At 38.9% G+C, this 18,951-nt stretch overlaps 1 protein-coding gene across 1 annotated transcript in view; it reads right to left on the bottom strand.

Moving 5' to 3' along the window:
- The window catches only part of RASSF9 (Ras association domain family member 9), a 51,541-nt gene that overhangs the window by 18,972 nt on the left and 13,618 nt on the right, over positions 1 to 18,951 (bottom strand). Inside the window, exon 2 of the mRNA XM_075553218.1 lies at positions 17,184 to 17,467. Coding sequence (XP_075409333.1) covers positions 17,184 to 17,467 — 284 coding nt within the window. The remainder of the gene's footprint in view (positions 1 to 17,183; positions 17,468 to 18,951) is intronic.

Here is an 18,951-nt window from a genome sequence, read left to right as displayed (position 1 = left end):
CTCAATTGTTTATACAGTACACATAAATATAGCTATGTATTGATAAAGAGAGAAGAATACTAATTTTGTTTTCTTATCATGCTAGCTTTCTGTTCTAGGAAATAATCTTTTCAGCCAACCAGTCATGCAGGCTAAGCAAACACAAGCCATCCCATACCTGCAGAGTGGAGCACACAATCCCATAAACAGAGAAGAGGAAAGAGAGTGTGAAAGGAAGGTGCTCATTGGAGACGTCGGGGGTTAGGTAAACGAAGCGCATAGTTCAGATTCCGGAAATTGATTATAATCCAGCTGTAAATATTTAACATGTAGTGTTTACCAGATAAAATGCTGAAAAAACATCTAATCTCGCTGGATATTCTAGTGCTTACCTTCCAGCACTACCTGTGTCTGGCAAATATCTAGATTCCACATTAGTTTGCACGGTCCTTCTCCAAATGTTTGTTGAGTTATGCTGGGATATGTGAATAGTGCTAGAAACCTGAAACAGTTTTAAGTAGCCATTAGGACAATGAAAAATATGAAGTGAGCCTTTTTATCCCTGGTTCTCCTATTTTAAGCATTCTCTAAATAAACTACAATAAAACATAACTTTCATAAAAGAAGTTAGTTCTATTGGAAACTTAATCTAAAATAGTCAACTCCCAGCATTAATGAGGACTAAATTACGTAAAGAGCAATAAATTCTCAGCTTCCGGGTGGGAGACCTGGGTTTGATTTCTGACCAATGTACCTTGTGCATAGTCCAGCTTTCTGCCAGTGGAGGTTCTCAATTTTCTAAAATAGTGAACATTTTTCAATGGAGCTTCCAGACTAAGAGGATCTAAGAAAGGCATGGTAACCTACTTCTAAAAGTCAGCAAGGGAAAACCCTTTGGATCATACAATCACACGTGCAACCAACCACGGAGATGGCGCGGACACAGCTTTCATCCCACGGTGCATGGGGTTGCCATGAGTCAGGGCAGACAACGAAGATAAATTCAAAATGAATAATTGACAAGAACGTAAATATATCTGGACTTAGCACAAGATCAAATATTATTTTGTTAACATGAGACATTGGGAAACATTTTTAATATGAGTAAAATATGTGTAATCTATATCAAAATTATTCTATTGCCACTCTCCTGCCAAGGTATGAAGGTGCCCTGGTGACACATGGGACTGTCAACTGCAGACACAAGAGTGAGAAACCACGGTTGGTGCTAGATCAGGCTGTCTCCTCCTGGAAAGGGCTAACAGCCTCGGAAACCCCAGGGAGCAGTTTGACTCTGTCCTGTGGGGTCACTGTGATTTGACGACATAGAAATCAGTTGGTTTGGTGTACCAATGTTTGAAACGTAATAATTTTTTAGATATCCATTTACTTTTATAAGACTTGCTGCATAATTTATCTCTTCTCAAAATCTTTATAACATCTATTTTTTCTTCTGAATCTTTCCATTGGGTATGTCAATCTTTCCACCTTGTGGTGACCTTCATTTGACCTCTCCCTTTCTCCATTGAAAGTCAAGAAAACCAAACTCACTGCCATCACATTGATTCCAACTCCTACTGGCCCTTTAGGACAAAGTAGAATTGTTCCTGTGAGTTTCCATCTTTGTACATTTTCATGGAGGCACAAAGCCTCATCTTTCTCTTGTGAAGTGGCTGGTAGTTTGGAACTGCTGACCTTATGATTAGTAGACCATTACAAGGTGATCAGAGATCGCCTAACTGCTAAACACAGTGGCTATTTTCCTAATCGATCTGACTTGGCCTCTTTGTGACATTATCCCTCACTGAATAGAGTCAATGCTGACTCAGAGTGGCCCCTCTATGGGTTTCTAAGACTGGAACTATGGGAGTAGAAAACCCAATGTTTCTCCTGAGCAGCCACTGGTGGTATCAAACTGCTGACCATGTGCATCACATCCCCACATACAACCACTAAACATGATTCTCACAGCCTCTGATTCTCCTGTGAGTCCACTCCTTGACCGACCGATGCTACTCTCTTTAAGGAGATCTCTGGTGGCCCTGTCAGGTAAGCACTAGACTGCTAACTGCATGGACAGCAGTTCAACCCGCCAGAGGTTTAGCAAGGGCCAGAGGACGTGATCTGTTGCTGGGAAGACTGTAGCCTGGGAACTTGGCTCAGTGGCAGTGGGTTTGGTTTGCTTTTCGTAAATAAACTTCTGGCCTCACTATGGCCAATAGAGTGCGTCAAAGCTGTGCTATCCAAATTATGGAAGCCCTAAGGAGCCTGCCGCTTCCCATTGCTTCCTCTGGGAATGATATTTTAAGATGCTTGTGAGGAAAAAGCCCGAGATGAAACATCAAATAGAGCAAAAAACCCAACCATTTCAGCCATTTGTAATAATCTGCTTCTACATGAGAAAGCCCATGTAATAACAGCAGATAAACACAGCTATCTCAGAGAGAGAGAGAGAGAAAGAGAGAGAGAGAGAGAGAGAGAGAGAGAGAGAGAGAGAGAGTAAAAGAACCATCCAACCTTGCCAGCACAAGAATTATCCAATCAACCCACAAAAATCATATAAAACATATTTACTTATTCATCATTTAACAAGTATTTCATTAAAAACATTTCATATTTATGCTAAGTTCAAAAGACAACCTCAAATGATACCTCCGAGGGCCCTGGCCTGGCGTGGGGCCCTAGAACACCTCCTCTCTATCCTCAAGTCTTTATCCCATGGGAGGGCTTGGGACAGCAACTGGATGGTTTGAGATCAGGGACCAGGAGGAGGAAGGCGGGATGGATGAAAGACTCCAGGGAGTTTGGTGGGGCTCAAAGAGTGGGGAGTGATAAAGGCTAAGGGACTCAGATAAGTGGGTTCTCCAACCAGGCCAGAGGGTGGTAGGCTGAGAAAAACACCTGACTACTACTACCACTGTATCTGCAATTGTGCAGTGTCTGAGGAGATGGCTACCCCATCACCTGAGATATGCTCAGTTTTGGAACCTAATGATGTCAAGAAGTGAGGATGACGCCTGCTTGTTTTTGTGGGTTTCAGTCAGTTTTTGTAGGACTCCGTTATGTAGTAATTGATAACTGATTTAGTTGGGAGAGCGCAGATTTTTCCCTTACTCTGAGTGACCCATCCCTATGGAACCAATTGCATAATGACAGCCCCCTAACCTAAGAGTGCTGCCCTTGAGAAATCTATGGATTGCTAGACTGGATTGAATTGCATCTGCTGTGTTTTCGTTTTGACGCTGCGCCTTTTCATAACCTGTTTCTATAACCTAGGACCCTGCTCTGGCCTTCTCCATTTTACTCGTACTCTGGTTCAGATGGTGCTTTCTCTGGGGAAACTCCATGACCTTCTCTGAATAACCCCATTCCTAAGACCCCAGATAGTTAGGTGAGCCACTCTGAGACTTCTTCCACAGGACCCCGAAATGTTGGTGAAGAATATTGAATTTACCCTGCAATGTCAGAAGACCAAACGAAGCAGTCTTGAAGATGTTGCCACCAGTACGCTCCTCCGAAGTAAGGAGGGCAAGACTTCATTTGCTTATATTGGATTTCAGCAGGAAGGGCCCATTGCTAGGCAAGAACCCATGCTTGGTAAAGGACAGTGAGAGGTAGGAAAAGCTTGAGGAAACGTTTGAGCTAGGCTCAAACATAGAAAGGACTGGATGCTAGTGAAGGATTGGATGCAGTTTCGTTCTGGGTAGACTGTGTTTCCTGAGTCAGATCTGATTGGACAGCACAGGAAAACAACTATCTTGCATGATGCTTGCTTTTTGGCTAGTTTGTCAGTCAGGTACTGAGCTGAGTATCCTGTCTTCAAAACCTCTCTGTGCCTAATATAAAATCTTTTATAACTAAAGCTCAAAGCTAAACCCATTGCCATCAAGTGTATTCCAATTCATAGCAACCCTCTGGGATGGAGCAGAACTGTCCCACCAGAATTCCAAAGCTGCATGATTCACAGAAACAGAACAACATGGTCACCGGTCACCTCCTCCTCTTGTCAAGTAGCTGCTGGATTCAAACTGTCAACCACTTCACCACTGGGCCACCAGATATCCTTATGTGCTTAGTTAGCAAGGTGCATGCTAAAGATGCCTTCTCGTTAGGAGGAGGGGAGCAAAGTCAATGACGGAAACGTTATTCAATCTAGACCAGGAGCATGCGAAGGAGTGTTTGAGGGCCACAACTGCAATACTGGCCAGTTTTATAAATAACATTTGATCTGAACATGGCCATGACATTTAATTACAAACTGCCTGTGATTGTATGCACATCACAGTGACCCAGCTGAGTAATTTTCCTGTGCTAAAAGTCTTCATTTTATTAATTGAAACAATTTGTTATTTATCTACCTTCACTATCTAAACCACCATTCTGTGCAGGGTTCTCTAGGTGCAAAGAGGTGAAAATAATGTGGTCTTTTAATAAAAATGTGTATTGTCGTGCAGTGACAGCTCTATTCAAAAGTAATTCCAATTAGTAAATTTGACCACTCGAAGAAAGCTCCCTGTGGTTTGAGTGGGTTGACATTGAGATTAGTCAGCCTGAAGGCCCCAAATTTGGAAACCAGTGTTTTGTCTTTCGAGTCTGTCCCATTCCAGGTGCAGCGTGTGGATTAATCAGCCCATGTGGATGTCAGGCGAGGTGAGCAAGGCTGCATGAAAGCCTGCTTTCACTGCCCCACCTCAGGTGCAGAGTGTCTAAACACCAGGTGGTTGGGGGTGGAATATTTGGAAAGCTGAAAGGCTCCCTGAAGTTTTCACTCTGCAACCTGAAGATCTTTCTTTGCCCAAATCATCTTTTGTTTTTCTTAACTATTCTCAATGATGGCATACCTATATTACCAGTCTCTTAGATCCCAAATCCTAGTTTATCACTGATTCGTTTTCCATCTGAATACTCTCTCTCTTGTCCCCATCTATTTACTTTTAAGTTCCAATAGATTCTATCTTCATAGTGGCTCTTATTATTTATTTAGTTTTAAAATAAATGACAAAATCGTGGCATTTGCGTCGCCTCTAAGTGGTCACTCACATTACTTCTCTATTACCCTCAATATTTTCTATACGTTTCTTTTTTTGAAACATAGTTTTGTGGCATATACTTCCTATGTCATGCAATTTAATTATTCAGTCCTATTAAGATTTTGCAATCATCTCCACAACCAATCTCAGAGCATTTTCTTCTGGTACTCATTGTGAATTCCCCATCCCCGCCCCCGCCCCCGCCCCCAGCACATCCTCCTTGCTGTGACCCTTAGGCAATTATCAACCAATTCCTGTTGATATAGAGTGATCTGGCTTGGATTTCATATATGGAAAATCCTAAAAAACACAAACAAGAAGCAAACAAACAAAACAACAACAAAAATGTCTAGACAAAGTAGGGACAAACCTCAAACAAAACGGAAGCAGAAAACATTAAAAATGGAAACAACTTTAGAATGTGTCAAAAGGGAGAGCATGCATGATAAGGGATCATATTTTAACTCAAGTACATCTGCCAGAATGGAATTTCCAATGCTGTCAGAGAGCAAGACTATTCACATCGCTCGACTCTGGTCCAACAGGATTCACAGGAGACTCAATCCATTTGGGGGCCATGGAAACGGATGTGGGACTTCCACTCTTATTCACAGCCATCAGCAAACTGGGTGTTCACAATTTAAGCTTTTATACCATTCCCTCCTACAGATTTGGATTTTATTATTTGCAATCTTTTGATCAAACAAGCTACAGTGCTTCTGCCATGTGGACTTAGTTAACAACCCATTTATATGGCTGCTTGTTTTCAAGACAAGTCTTCAAGACCCCAGATGCTCTGATTACTCATAACTGGGTATCATCTGGTTTCTTCACCGTACTTCGCTAAAGTCGCCCTGTCTCCAGCCATCTCTTCATGAGGGTGAGCATCAAGTAGGGCCATGGCGTACGAGCAAATTTTTCTTAGATTGAGAGCAGGATTTCTATACATTTCTTGATGCCTATTAAATATGTTGTTTAATATGTTTTCACAGCTTTTGTGGTTGACAGCTTTTTAATGGTTCCTCTGGCCAAACAATATGACCTTCCAAAAGCTGCCTTGACACTGTTGTGTCAAATAGCTTTTCCTTTTGTTTTCCCTTTATTAGCAATACTTTTTTTTGTTTATCTATATTTATTGCTTCTCATTTAGGGCCCGATTCAAAGGGTACTTTGTGAAACTCAATCACAATAAACCATTAATTCCTCACGCATTCCCTTGAAAAGGCTGCTCTTTAATAAATGTCTCTCTTTTATACAGGAAGTACCTAGATTATGAATGGTTTCCAATCCCAAATTTGTTTTTAAGTCAAGTGTATACTTAAAATGTAAGATGTGGTTTGTATCTAAGATTAGTTAGGAAAATGCTTGCCTTAGTTTACAGTAAATAGTTGTTAGGTCAGGATGACTGGAGAAACAAATTCAGTGACACATATATGTAAGAGAAAGCTTTATATAAAAAATAGTTATATATCAGGATAACATCCCAGCCCAGTCCAGATCAAGTCCATATACTGATACTAGTCCATAAGTCTGATACTAGTCCATAAATCCCTCCTCAGACTCACACAGCAATGATGCATAATGCAGGAAGATGGCAGACCAGTGGTTGGGGAGTCTTGTGGATCCAGTGGTGGTGAAAGCATCTCCAGGTCTACCACAGGTTTCTGAGTTGCTCACCAGCAGGAAGGTGAAGCAGAGAGAGGGAAGCCAACTATCAGAGAGCCTCTTTTCTCAGTACCCCTCCAATCAAGAAGTGACCTGACTGAAAGTCTAAACTTGCCCAAATGATTCTAAGGGACACATCTTGACACCAAAAAAGGCTATCACAGTCCACCCCTTGCCAACTTGGCTCTTGAACACAATTCTTTAGCCGTATATAATTTTTAAAACAAGGACAACAGTAAAGTCATATTTGTGCCTAACAGGATTAAACTAAAATTCATACAGCTCAAAATGTACTAGCCTCCTTTAAACATAATATTCTATAAGTGAACAAAACAAAAGCATACTATACTTAACATTACAGTTATGTGAACACTCACACCATAATCCTATCAATATATTCCCCCACCCATGAATTATTAATACAGCTTAATACCAAAAGTCCACTGTAGCTTCTTGAGTGTTTACAACTTTTTTCCTTCAAAAAGGAATGTGGCTGTGATATGCCTATTCCATGGTAATACGCATAGCTTTTCAATAGTATCTCTCAAAACTTCCCATAATGTGTGAGGTTTTATATGCAGAGTGAAAAAAGGTATTCTACTATGAAAAATTTTGGTTTTCCCAAATTAATATTCTATTTGATCTTATGCCCCTTCAATTAACCATAGTGCTGGGTGTGGGTATGGAAGAGGTCAGAGGAAATTAAAGCAATTAGACTAAGAAGTTGGTGAATTGGGTATAAAATATCTCAGTTATTGGTGGAGAGCCAGAAACATTCACTTGTATAGTGTTTATATAGGTCTTAGACAGAAATTTCCTATAAATTATATCCTATTATTAATGAGCACAAAGGTTTGCAGAAGTTGGACAGTTATCTGTGTTAATGGAATTAAAATGAAAATACCCACAAAATTATGGCTTCACTCAAATTTATGAACTGATAAACTGCCGAATTTAATGTTGTAATTAGAATTAACAGCAATTAGATAATTAGAATTAACAGCAAATGTTAACACAGAGCCTGTTATACAAACACATCATTAAATTGTTTCCAAATGCTTCTTTACAAAATTTCAATTGGAAATTTTTTTCCCTATGAACCCATTCAAAATGATAGATTCTTGCCACGCTGACCACATGACTGCCTGGAATCCTCTTGATTACCCTAACTGAGTCAGTCTAGGCTTTGTGTGATTCAGCCCCTCCTACATCTTTTTTGTACATTCCCTTCTCTTGTCCAAGCCTGTCACTTAACTGTGAGAGCTTAATGAATGCTATCTAATTATAATGATGCTCCTTTTATTTTCCTTGACCTCCTTAGAGTCTTTTCATTTATTAGGAGAATGTAAAATAATTTCATGGGAAAGTTCCATTATCTTTAAATTCAGCATCTTCGTGATCTCGTTGAAGCCTCCTGGTGTGCCTCAACTTAGAAAAAGCTAACATAACACTGAGTCTACTGCAGAATAACCCTTCTTCAATCCTAAGAGGTCATTCTCTGATTTTCTTAATTGTATTAGACAGATTGTGATTTTATGTTCTCTGTCAAAGATAGTTTCCCATGGAATGATGATTTTTTTAAAAAGAATTCATGCATGAGATATTTAATCTTTGTGCTATTCTGCCAATTAGGAAATCAATCTCTTGAAAATGAGGTTGTGTCTTTGTACACCTTCTATAATACCATATAGAGTTTACTAGTGATAAAGGAATAAAATAAAAATAAATATTAAAAACCTTACTCATAGGATTCATGTCTTTTTTTTTAATTTTAGACTATGCTTATCAAATACTAACTAGTTGGTAATTATCAGAGGGTAGTATTATATAGGGACAAAACATATCATTGTATAAGTGGAAATGAACAAATTAGATTTTCATAATAATGCCCATCTGTAGACAATTGGACATACCCCTGTAGAGGGGTCACGGGGAAGAAATGAGCCATTCAGGGGACAGTATAGCACCAATGAAACACACAACTTTCCTCTAGCTCTTTGGTGCTTTCTTCCCCCAACTATCATGACCTAAATTGTACCTTATAAATCTGAGTAGACCAGAGCATGCACACTGTTACAGAAAGAGCCCCCAACCAGGGAATCCAGAATAGATAAGCACCCCCAGGGTCAACAGTTAAAGTCGAGATACCAGGAGGATTAGGGGATGGTGGGGGCAGAAAGGGGAAATCAATCACAAGGATCAACTTAGAATCCCTCTCAAGGGGACGAACAATGGAAAAGTGGGTGACGAGCGACAGAGGACGATGTAAGATATGAAAATAATAATCTATAATTTATCAAAGGCTTATGAGGGAGGGTGGGGGGGGAGGGAGGGGGAAGAAATGGGAAGCTAATATCAGGGGCTCAAGTGGGAAGAGAAGGCTTTGAAAACGATGATGGCGGCATATGTGCAAATGTGCTTGACACACTAGATGAATGTATGGCTTGTGATAAGATGTAAAAGCCCCCAATAAAAGTATTTAATTAAAAAAATAATACTACCTTTTATGATAGAGGTTATGTGGCAATGCATTACATTTTATGTATAAAATTACCAAAAAATCTTTATTATAATTCTATTTGAGTTATTATCAAAAGTAAATAAGCAATACCATTATAATTAAATTCAACTCTACACAAGGTATTTTAGAATCACAAAAGTTTAAAAATGAAAGGAACCTGAAATATTGAATTCAATCTCCCATATTATGAGATTAAAAATGGCACTAAAGTATTTAAATTATGTATACTTTCATTTAGCAAAAATCTACAAGACATATTTAAATGTTCCTTAACTACATAATGCTATAATTGCAAAATAATTAATGGTTTATAATTTTGACTCAAAAGAGATGTGAGGATTAAACTTAAAAGCCATCAAAATGAAATATTTCATTAAAAATAAAAGGAAGGGAAACGTCAGACAGGGCAAGATATGACAAAATAATAATTTATAACTTGTCAACGGTTCATGAGGGAGGGGGAGTGTGGAGGGGAAAAATGAGGAGCTGATGCCAGGGGCTTAAGTGAAGAGCAAATGTTTTGAGAATGATGAGGGCAATGAGTGTACAAACGTGCTTTACACAATTGATGCATGTATGGATTGTGATAAGAGTTGTATGAGCCAATAATAAAATGATTTAAAAAATAAAAAGGTAGTCTGTACATTCATTTATAATTACACCCAGTGATTTAGAACCTACTGCCTACCTCAGAAGACCAAAAAGACAGCAGTGGTAATAAGGACATTTTATTTCATCACAGGAAAGATTTCTAAGTCCGAATGTCAAAATATCACACTTTAATGATATAAATATACTTCCTAGCATTTTTAATCAAACAGGCTAACACAAGATGCAAATATTTATTGAATACTTGCTATGGACTTTGCACTGTTTTAAATAATTCCTCTACAATCTGATTTAATGCAAATACTTAATGGCTTAGGATTGTTACAGATAAGAAAACTAAGTCCTAAGTGGATTCTGCAGAGTAACAGTTAAGGGCTTGGTGTCAAATCTTGCCTGTACACTTAATAATTACTTATCATCTTTGCCTTTAGATGTCTCATCTGTATAACTCAAAAACTAACGCATACTTTTAAACTAGTTGGTGTGCGAGAATCACTTGGAGAGTATCTGGCACGCGGCGCTATGAAGAATGAAGGTGGAGGTGGATGTCCCTGAAGGTGAGGAAGCCCAATGCATCCATGCGGTCACCTCTTTACGCTGTCTCCTTCTAGGATTTCATAGTGCCCTTAGGAAAATTGTGTCCATAATTGTGTACTGTTTTCTTAAAAGAACACCTCTTGTTATATAAATTGGATTTATATAATATTATGTAAAAATTATACATACTATTATTGTCATTACTATATTAGAAAAAAAGTAAATATTTGTAGTACAGCCCACAGTTAATAATGACACAGATATAACATAGCCTACAGTTTTGAAATTACAAAGCTAGTATTTCAAGGGAAGATTTTAACCTATTTTTAATACATACTCTTTGTCTCATAAACTGTAATAACTTCACACAAAGAGTATAAGTCCTTTTTAATGCATTTTTAAAAATAGCAATCATAGAAGAGAATTATATGCCAAAAATTGTCTCTCTCTCCCTTTCGGTTTTTCTCTTTCTTTTCTTCTTTTGTAACAAGCGAGAAAGGAAAAATGCCCCATATTATACCGAGGAGCCTGTAGTAACCATCCACCAAAACCCCAAATCAAGCCTACTGCCATCAAGTCAATTCAGACTCACAACAGCCCTAGGTAGAGTTTCCAAGGCTGTATTACAGGAAAAGATAGCCTCATCATTTTCCCACAGAGCAACTGGTAGTTTTGAACTACTGACCTTGAGACTAGCATCACTAGTCTCACCCAACACCACTCGGGTTCCTTAACCATTCACCATCATCTACTTACATCGTCTTTCTGATAAACATACAGGGTTTGTGTTCAAAGGGGGTGAAGGGAGTAAGAGCATCCCTAAGAAGAATGCTATTACCTGTTAGTTTGCCAGACTGTGGTAGCATGTGTGTTCGTATGATATTGAAAACCATGCCATTGGCATTTAAAATACCAGCAAGATCATGTATGATGGATAGGTTTCAGGGAGCAGCTAGACTAAAACCAATTTAGGAAGAAAGGCTTGCTATCTACTTCTGAGATTAGTCAATAGAAGATCATATTAACGAAAAGGACAATTGTGCCACTTAGTGCCAAGAGATGAGCCCCCTAGATTAGTTGTAATAATGGATTCAAACATACCAATATAAATCCTTTTTCACGATCATGAAGAAGCTTCAGGATCTGGAAACATTCTGCTCTGTTACACATTGGGTCACCCTGACTCGGAATACGCTTGACGGCAACTAACAGCAACAGTGGAAAAAGAATATGCAACCCTACTCCTTGCCTCTTTATTCCTACAAGCCTGGTAAGTCTGCATGGCACCTTCTTATCCCCTGTGGCTCTTCTTTACTTCAAAGCAAGGAGGAGCTAGGTCTACCTTGCATTTTCCAGTTCATTCTTTAGGCTACCTGTACACCTTTTCAGTAAATATTTACATATCTACTCTTCTGACCATTGTGTGGAGGACCAACTGTATTTGGGAGATATTTGTAGAACTTAGTTATTCAATAAATCAATTTAGATTGAGCGCCTTTTTTTCTGTCAGGTAAACCTACAAAGTATTAGGTCTCTCTGGGTCAGAACTGGCTCCCCAGCACTCCAAACAACTATCCCTACAAACAGGAATTATCTAGACATGAGCATGGCAGTTGATAGTTCCTGTTCTCAGAGCCTGTACTTAATGATAATGTTGTTTTTATATAGAAACATGATAGCATCTTATTTAGTTAAACAGAGGGCATTCTAGTCTATAGATGCAAATTTATGAAGGTAATTTTTCTGTCACTATATTTAATACTCACTGATTATTCATATTCGCCAAGTATCTTGATAACACTGCCAGTGTTAAGCATCTTCCAGTGCTCCTTTTTATTTATAAAAAGTAACCAGTTGGCACTTAGATTACTTGGTTATAATTGTGTGCATACACCTTTTACTTCTAAACGACAATTATGCAAACTTTCTCTAGAATGTGTAAAGCAGGGTCAACAGTAATAGAATCACAACCTATTAAAACAGAGTAAATAATTAACTCTTCAGAAAGCAGGAGTTCTGTATTTTGCCAAAAGAATGTCATAAAAACTCCTTAACCAAATATGCATTAAAGAACATTAAAACACAAAAGTATGCTGAACTTTTTCTTTGGCATATACACAATGTAGATAACACGGTGTCTCATTTCAGAAAGTCAATGTGCTAGAGACAGAGGGGCTCCTTGTCAAGGACTGGAACCCACATGTATCTGAAAGAGAGAAACCTGTACCCTACTCTAATTTCCACCCCCATTTTAAAAACTAAACTAAAAAAAATATCAAAATAGAGCCATAGTTGTGTGACTTATAGAAGGTGCTTATCAGATGTCCTGGAACTACTTAACAGTCGATTAACATCAAAGCTTTCTAAGAATTTCAGGCCAACTAATAAAGGTTCAGCCTAACTGGAATTGTTGGCCAGCGTCAATCTCGTTTTCCCTTTTCCTTACGAGCCCATGAGGAACTTTCCACCCTGACACGTGTCGAACATCAGTGTGTGAGCACATCGTGGGATCCCTTGTGCGGTGGAACGCAGGTTGGCTGGTCGCTGTCTGAGTGGTAACATTCAAGCTTTAGCCCGGCGCTCAGTCTCACCACTGCCACTATTCTTGGGGTATTTTTGCGAGAGAAAAAGCATTCCAGTCACTGTTCCTATGGGCTGTATGCGGCCAACTGATAACTGCTTACGTTACCTGGTATCATAAGGGAAAATCTTTTTTCAGGAACTCCAGGGACCTGAGAAGATTTAAATACTCAAATGTTCAAATTTAAATGCTAATTTCTTAATCCAATTAGAGAACATTTTAAATCTTTATTGAAACATTAAACAATATATGATATTTTTTCAGTCTGCAGGATTGCTATCCACCTAATTACAAAGTATAAATTCTTATTGCTAGCAACTTTTAACCTAATCACAAAATGTGATTCTTTCTTGAGATGAATCAGTCACAGTATTATGAACTTACGCAGACAACACAAAGCCCCTGATTTAAAATAATTATTCCAGATGTGTTCTGACTGACTCAAAATCAAATTTCAGTAGACAATTTACATATCAGTGATAGAACAGGAGCGCTGCAATGCTCTAACAGATTCATTGGGATCACATGTTATGGGGCATGCTAATTTCAATTGATATATGAGCATTGCTATTATCACCGGTGATTAATTTTTGAGCCCTTGGGGCTAAAGACACGGGAAAAACAAGAGATGGTATAATAGTACTATAATAATTGTTATAAAGGTTTTATTAACTGGATTTGATATTTTCATATTAATTGTCAATTTTAAGAGAAAAATAATTGTAAAAAATATACATGGGACATTGAATGTTCATATGAATATCAAGAGAATTGTTGCTTCAGTCATCATGTGCATCTTTAGCTTTTACTATATGCCTATTTAGCTACTATTAGAGAAGACCTTAAAAAACTACACGCTTTAAAGCCAGATTGTTTGTCAAAAAGAAAACTGTCTAGTCAAACATGTTCATTCTTTAGGGTGAACAGAGATCTGCTTAAGAAGATGTCCATCCATCTTTGGAATTTAGTCACAAATCATTAAATTATTCTGAAACTGAAGTAAACAATCCACCTCCGGAGACCAAACCAATCTTCTGAAAAGTGTCTTCTCCAGGTATTGAAGTCCCTCTGCTTGTGAAAGTCTTAACCAGTGTACGCAGGCAAGTTTCCCTCCCAGGAGCCTTTGTGCTTATTCTGGAGTCGCTTTAATGCTGTCCGATTTGGTTACCTTCTCTTCTCTTCTTTATACTCTTAAACTTTACCCCAATTGGGAGCATCTATCACAAAAAGTATTTCAAGTTGACCCTATTTCTTTTTTTATATGAATGCTTGGGGTGAAGCAACTACAAAGTTTGTATGTCAAATACAATAATATTTCGTGACCAGATACTATTCTCAAAGCTTCACTAAAATGTTTTCCAAACTTTTGAACTAAATTCTCTTAACATTAGGAAAGATCATCTGGTGGGGTAAGAATAACTTGGTTTCTAAATTTATATAACTGTTTGTCTCCATGGCTCTGATGACAGTCAATGTTAAGCACTCCTAGATAAAGCATTCGCTTTAGAAGTAGCTGAAGTTACATGTGGGCCGAGTGTGGAATAATTTTAACATTGCTGTGTTCTTAGTTTGAGAAAAGATTGTGATTGCAGGTTCGGCCTGATGTACACAACTAGAATGCGACTCTGCCACATGGTCAAAGTCCGCAGAACGACGACAAAACTGGGACTAGACAGACACGGACCTACTCTCTTCTAGTAGAATTGTTTTTGTTTTCTTTCTAAATGTATTTATGTCTCAACTGTAAATTTTCATTTTTGTCCACACAATTTAAAAATTCTCATATCCATGCAGTCTGAAAATGCTTCTAGAACTAGCTCACAATGTTTAATCATGGATGATTAGGTTTTACTTCACGGGTGCATGTGATGCACAAAAGTTCAGTAAAAAATGCTCTCAAAAGTGTATGTTCTCAAATCCCAAGTAGTCCTTTAGGAATATATATTTTCCCCCCATGGAAATAAAATTTTACCCCGTCATTTTAATTGTTTAGGTTGAATATTACAAAGTAGGCACACAGATTATTCAAATCCTCCCTCTATTGACATGCTGCAATTTATCTTATAGTATATATTTGAGAACTGCATTGTTTTGTTTTTTAAATCAGATAACTGTTTACCATCAGTCACACTTAAGGGAAGAATTGTAATCTCCATCAGTCAGAGTAGAATTATTCCAATCCTGGTCCAGAACATGATAACAAAATGGGTAAACTTCATGGTGTTTAAATAGATAAGCTCGATGCTGTAAATAAAGTTCACCTAGAGTTTCATCCATATGAAGGTAAACAAAACAAAAAGACCTCCCACAGAGTAATACTACTTACTAGAAAATAAATATGCTTTAATTCTATGTCAGCATCCTATGTGCTTTCCTGTTTAATTTGAAAGACCAATAGTTTTATGCCCTAAGTCATCTATACAATGTGATTTACTTTGTTCTAAAGGCTGGAAAAATTAAAGTTGGTAAATGCTTCTCAGTTACCCCAGAACCTCACAAATATCCTCACTATTTCCACAGGTGCCAAAAGAAAGCATCGCCTTTAGAAGTGTCATTCTATTTTCTTAGAGAGAGTTGAGATAGCAAATGCTATTTTTATTGTTCTTCTTATCTTTCTATCATTTTACACATAAAATGTATTTTGTAAGGACTTGTATGCTCACCTTCCTGAACCAAAGCTAGTTTTATGGGTAGTGTAGAAGATGTAGGGTCAAAATTAAGTGATGAAAATGGAAATTGGACTTTGTGAGAGGACTAAGTGGGGTGGATGCAAAGCCTTATTGCACTGTTATTTTTCGTAATAGAAGAATCCTTGAATTACTCAAAAAATAAAAACACACACCTATCAGGAAATTATTCAAAAAATCATAATGATAAAGACATAATTTGTTTTATAAAGCTTTGAACTATTCCAAAATAATTGTCCTTTCTTTTGATGACATTTATACAAATGTACTTCAAAATTAGCCCTAAAGATTGACCATTTTTAAAATGAGCTTTTGTTTGACTTGTTCTTCTGAAATATTATTTTGTTTTGTCACCATTAAAAGAAAGTTATTTTTGATAACTATCAGTAACATTAAAAAAATACTCCAATCACTGTATTTTGCTAGCATAGTTTCTTTAATTATCAAATTTGTGATACATTATTAAAATATGAGCAAATAAATTGGGATTAGGAAGTTGTGCCATGTTTATTATTATTATTTTAGCTTCATAAGGAAATCATGAATTCATTTGAAACAAGCTAAATATTTTAAGTGCCATTCACGCAGTAAACGGAGATTTTGCTAAAGTTATAGCACTGTATATTCCCATGAAGACACTTTAAAGTAATTCTTTCCTATCGCTCAATGTTTTACTTGCAAAATCTTCACTTTCTACATAACAGATACACACAGGAAAGATGGAGAAGTGGAACAGCAACTATGCCAAAGTAAATATATTAACAATGTAAAGCCCACATCTAAAACCATCTTCATATAGTTTTGTTTAAAAATGCAATGTCTCAGATATTAGTAAAGTACTTAATAGGTCTGAAATATACACATTGGCTCAAAAAATCTTTGTGTGTGAATGCTTTACAAAAAAACACTAAGGCATTGCAGACTTGAAAACTCAAATCCAAGTAAAATAGTTATAAGAAAAAAAGGAGAAGATCTATTTTTTTCCTGAAACCACTTAAATTTCATAAGATTTTCCAGCTAATCTGTTCAAACCAAATCTTTCTACAGAGTATTTTCACTTTGCGAACTTTCCAGATTTTAGGAATGTCCTTTTCTCAGAGGAGACAAAGCCTTGTTTCCGGATTGTCTCCACATCTGTATTGCTCATTCTAATCAGTGCCTCTGAATTCTAGTTATATCTTCATCAAGTTTTTAACTCTTCCTGTACCATACTTAATAAAGTTTTCTATCAAGCAAAACGAAACTTGCCACCCGACTACTTGAACATGTGTAGAGTGGACCAGAAGGGCCATCGGTGGGGGTACTAGCTGTGGAGCCAAGCTTGGCAAAGACAAAAAACAGGAGTCAAAATGACTTTTTCTGTACCTGACCCCCAGCTACCAAGGAGACTGCAACCACATCCTCATCAGCTGTAGTCATGAGTCCTACCCCACCCCCATCCCCGCAGGGTTTTGTTTCCCCCCAAGAGTAGTTTTCATCCGGATCCAACTGCAAGTGCACTCACGTTCACATGTTGACTCTGAGTACACACCACACACACGCAAACACACTAGCACAGAAAGACACGAAAGTACCTGTTTTTATGCCGAGTCTTTAGTAAGTTTTTTCCAAAGGGAGCCATGCTCTGCTTTGCAGGCGAATTCCAGGACCTTATCTCAAAGTGTCTGGGGGTGAAATCGAGGTGCGGGCCGGGACTGGACGTTTTCCCTTCACCTCCTGGGATCTTCAGGGCTTTGAGCGCAGTCGTCGTAGCCAGTAAGAGAGTTGCTGGAGGTTGTGCAATTTGCTGCCTAACTTTGAACTGCGGGATTGTTGTGACTGCTACACCTTTGGAGACCTGCCCAGACTCAGCCTCCGCCTGGAAGAAGGCGTTTGGAGGCAGGAAAAGAAAAAGAAAAAAAAAGAGCGAGAGAGCGAGAGGAAGGGAGGGGGTACCCTATTGTGTTTTGTAGTTATTTGTAGATTTGCTAAACGTTAACAACTGCCAACCCCACGGGCATAGTAATACTCATGGAATGGGAATTTCACTCGATTTGGAAAGCCCCCTCCCCTGCCGTCCGTCCACACCCAACCGCACAAGGTGAATTGAACACACATAAAGGGATTAAAAGTAAATGACCCCGCCTCCCAGCCAGTTCCAGTTTGTGGAAAGTAATCTGATCGTGCCAAGCGAGAGTGAGGGCCAAGAATTCTTTGCCTTCCGATAAGACACAGAAATCCCCGCTGGGGTGTCAGGGTTTTTAATTCTATTGGGTGGAGCGCAGTTGGAGATCGGATCAAGAAGGGCTCCCCGACTTCTTGGGAGTTTAAAGCCTGAGTTCATGACCTGAAGAGCTACCCTACCCCCACCCCATTTCCGCCACAGCTTCACTCTCAAGTTCATTTCCCCAAAGTTCAAGGACCCAGGGATCAAGTGGTTCCGAGGCTGACGGGCCACAACCCGGCGATTGGAGCTGGTTGCAGTTTCTTGTGGAACTCGGGCGGCAGCGTCCTGTCACTAAAGAGTCGCTTCGGGGTCTCTGGAGGAAAAGGCAAACCTTTGCATCAGTGCTCGCAACCCCTGTCCTCCGGGGACCGGACACAGGATGCGCCTGGAGGACTACGAGGAACTCAAGTGAGGGTGGAGTCACGGTCTCCGGACCCGGCAGCCGCGGGTAGAGCTAGGCAAATGCAGGGGTGCTGCGCCCAGGGCTGCGCTCACAGGACCCAAGGGCTCAGAGGCGCCCTGGTTTCCCGCCTGGAGCGCCAAAGAACTTCCCGGGACGTTTGTTCAGGGAGTTTCTCCCCCTCGACCCCCACCTCCCCCCCCCCCGCCCTCTCTGCAGACACAAAGGGTGGGAAACTCAGGAGCTGCTCTTCAGATCAATGGTTCTGTGGGCCTCAGCGAAGAACGTGAAGAAACTGTGAAGGACTCACATTTTCCCTGGGAACTCCCAACCTCAACCTTTCAGAGAAAAAAGGAAAAACTTAAAATTCTCAAAGACTTCCCTGCTTCTTAGATGCAGTACATAGCGGTTTACATAGCCATGTATACTTTTCAGAAAGAAATTTTTTCTTTTTCATTTTTTACTACATATATAGTGTCTCGTAATCTGTATTGTATATGGATGTATCTAACATTATGTAACATGTAAGATATATATGCATGTGTGTATATGTATGCATGTATCTGCTCTTGTAGGTATGTCTTTGTATAGATCCCCCAAACTTTCCTAAATCAGAGCATTAGCCAATGTTTTAATTCAATTACCTTTTACCTATTTCTGTGAAATAAAATATTCTTTTAAAAAATCTGTGAAGGGAGTCTGATGATTGACTCCAATGGGACTGGAGTCCTGGGGG

Source organism: Tenrec ecaudatus, chromosome 6 (assembly GCF_050624435.1).
Source record: "Tenrec ecaudatus isolate mTenEca1 chromosome 6, mTenEca1.hap1, whole genome shotgun sequence".
Lineage (NCBI taxonomy): Eukaryota > Metazoa > Chordata > Mammalia > Afrosoricida > Tenrecidae > Tenrec > Tenrec ecaudatus.
The sequence above is the reverse complement of the archived record's forward strand: the minus strand, read 5'-3'. Positions and strand labels throughout refer to the sequence as shown.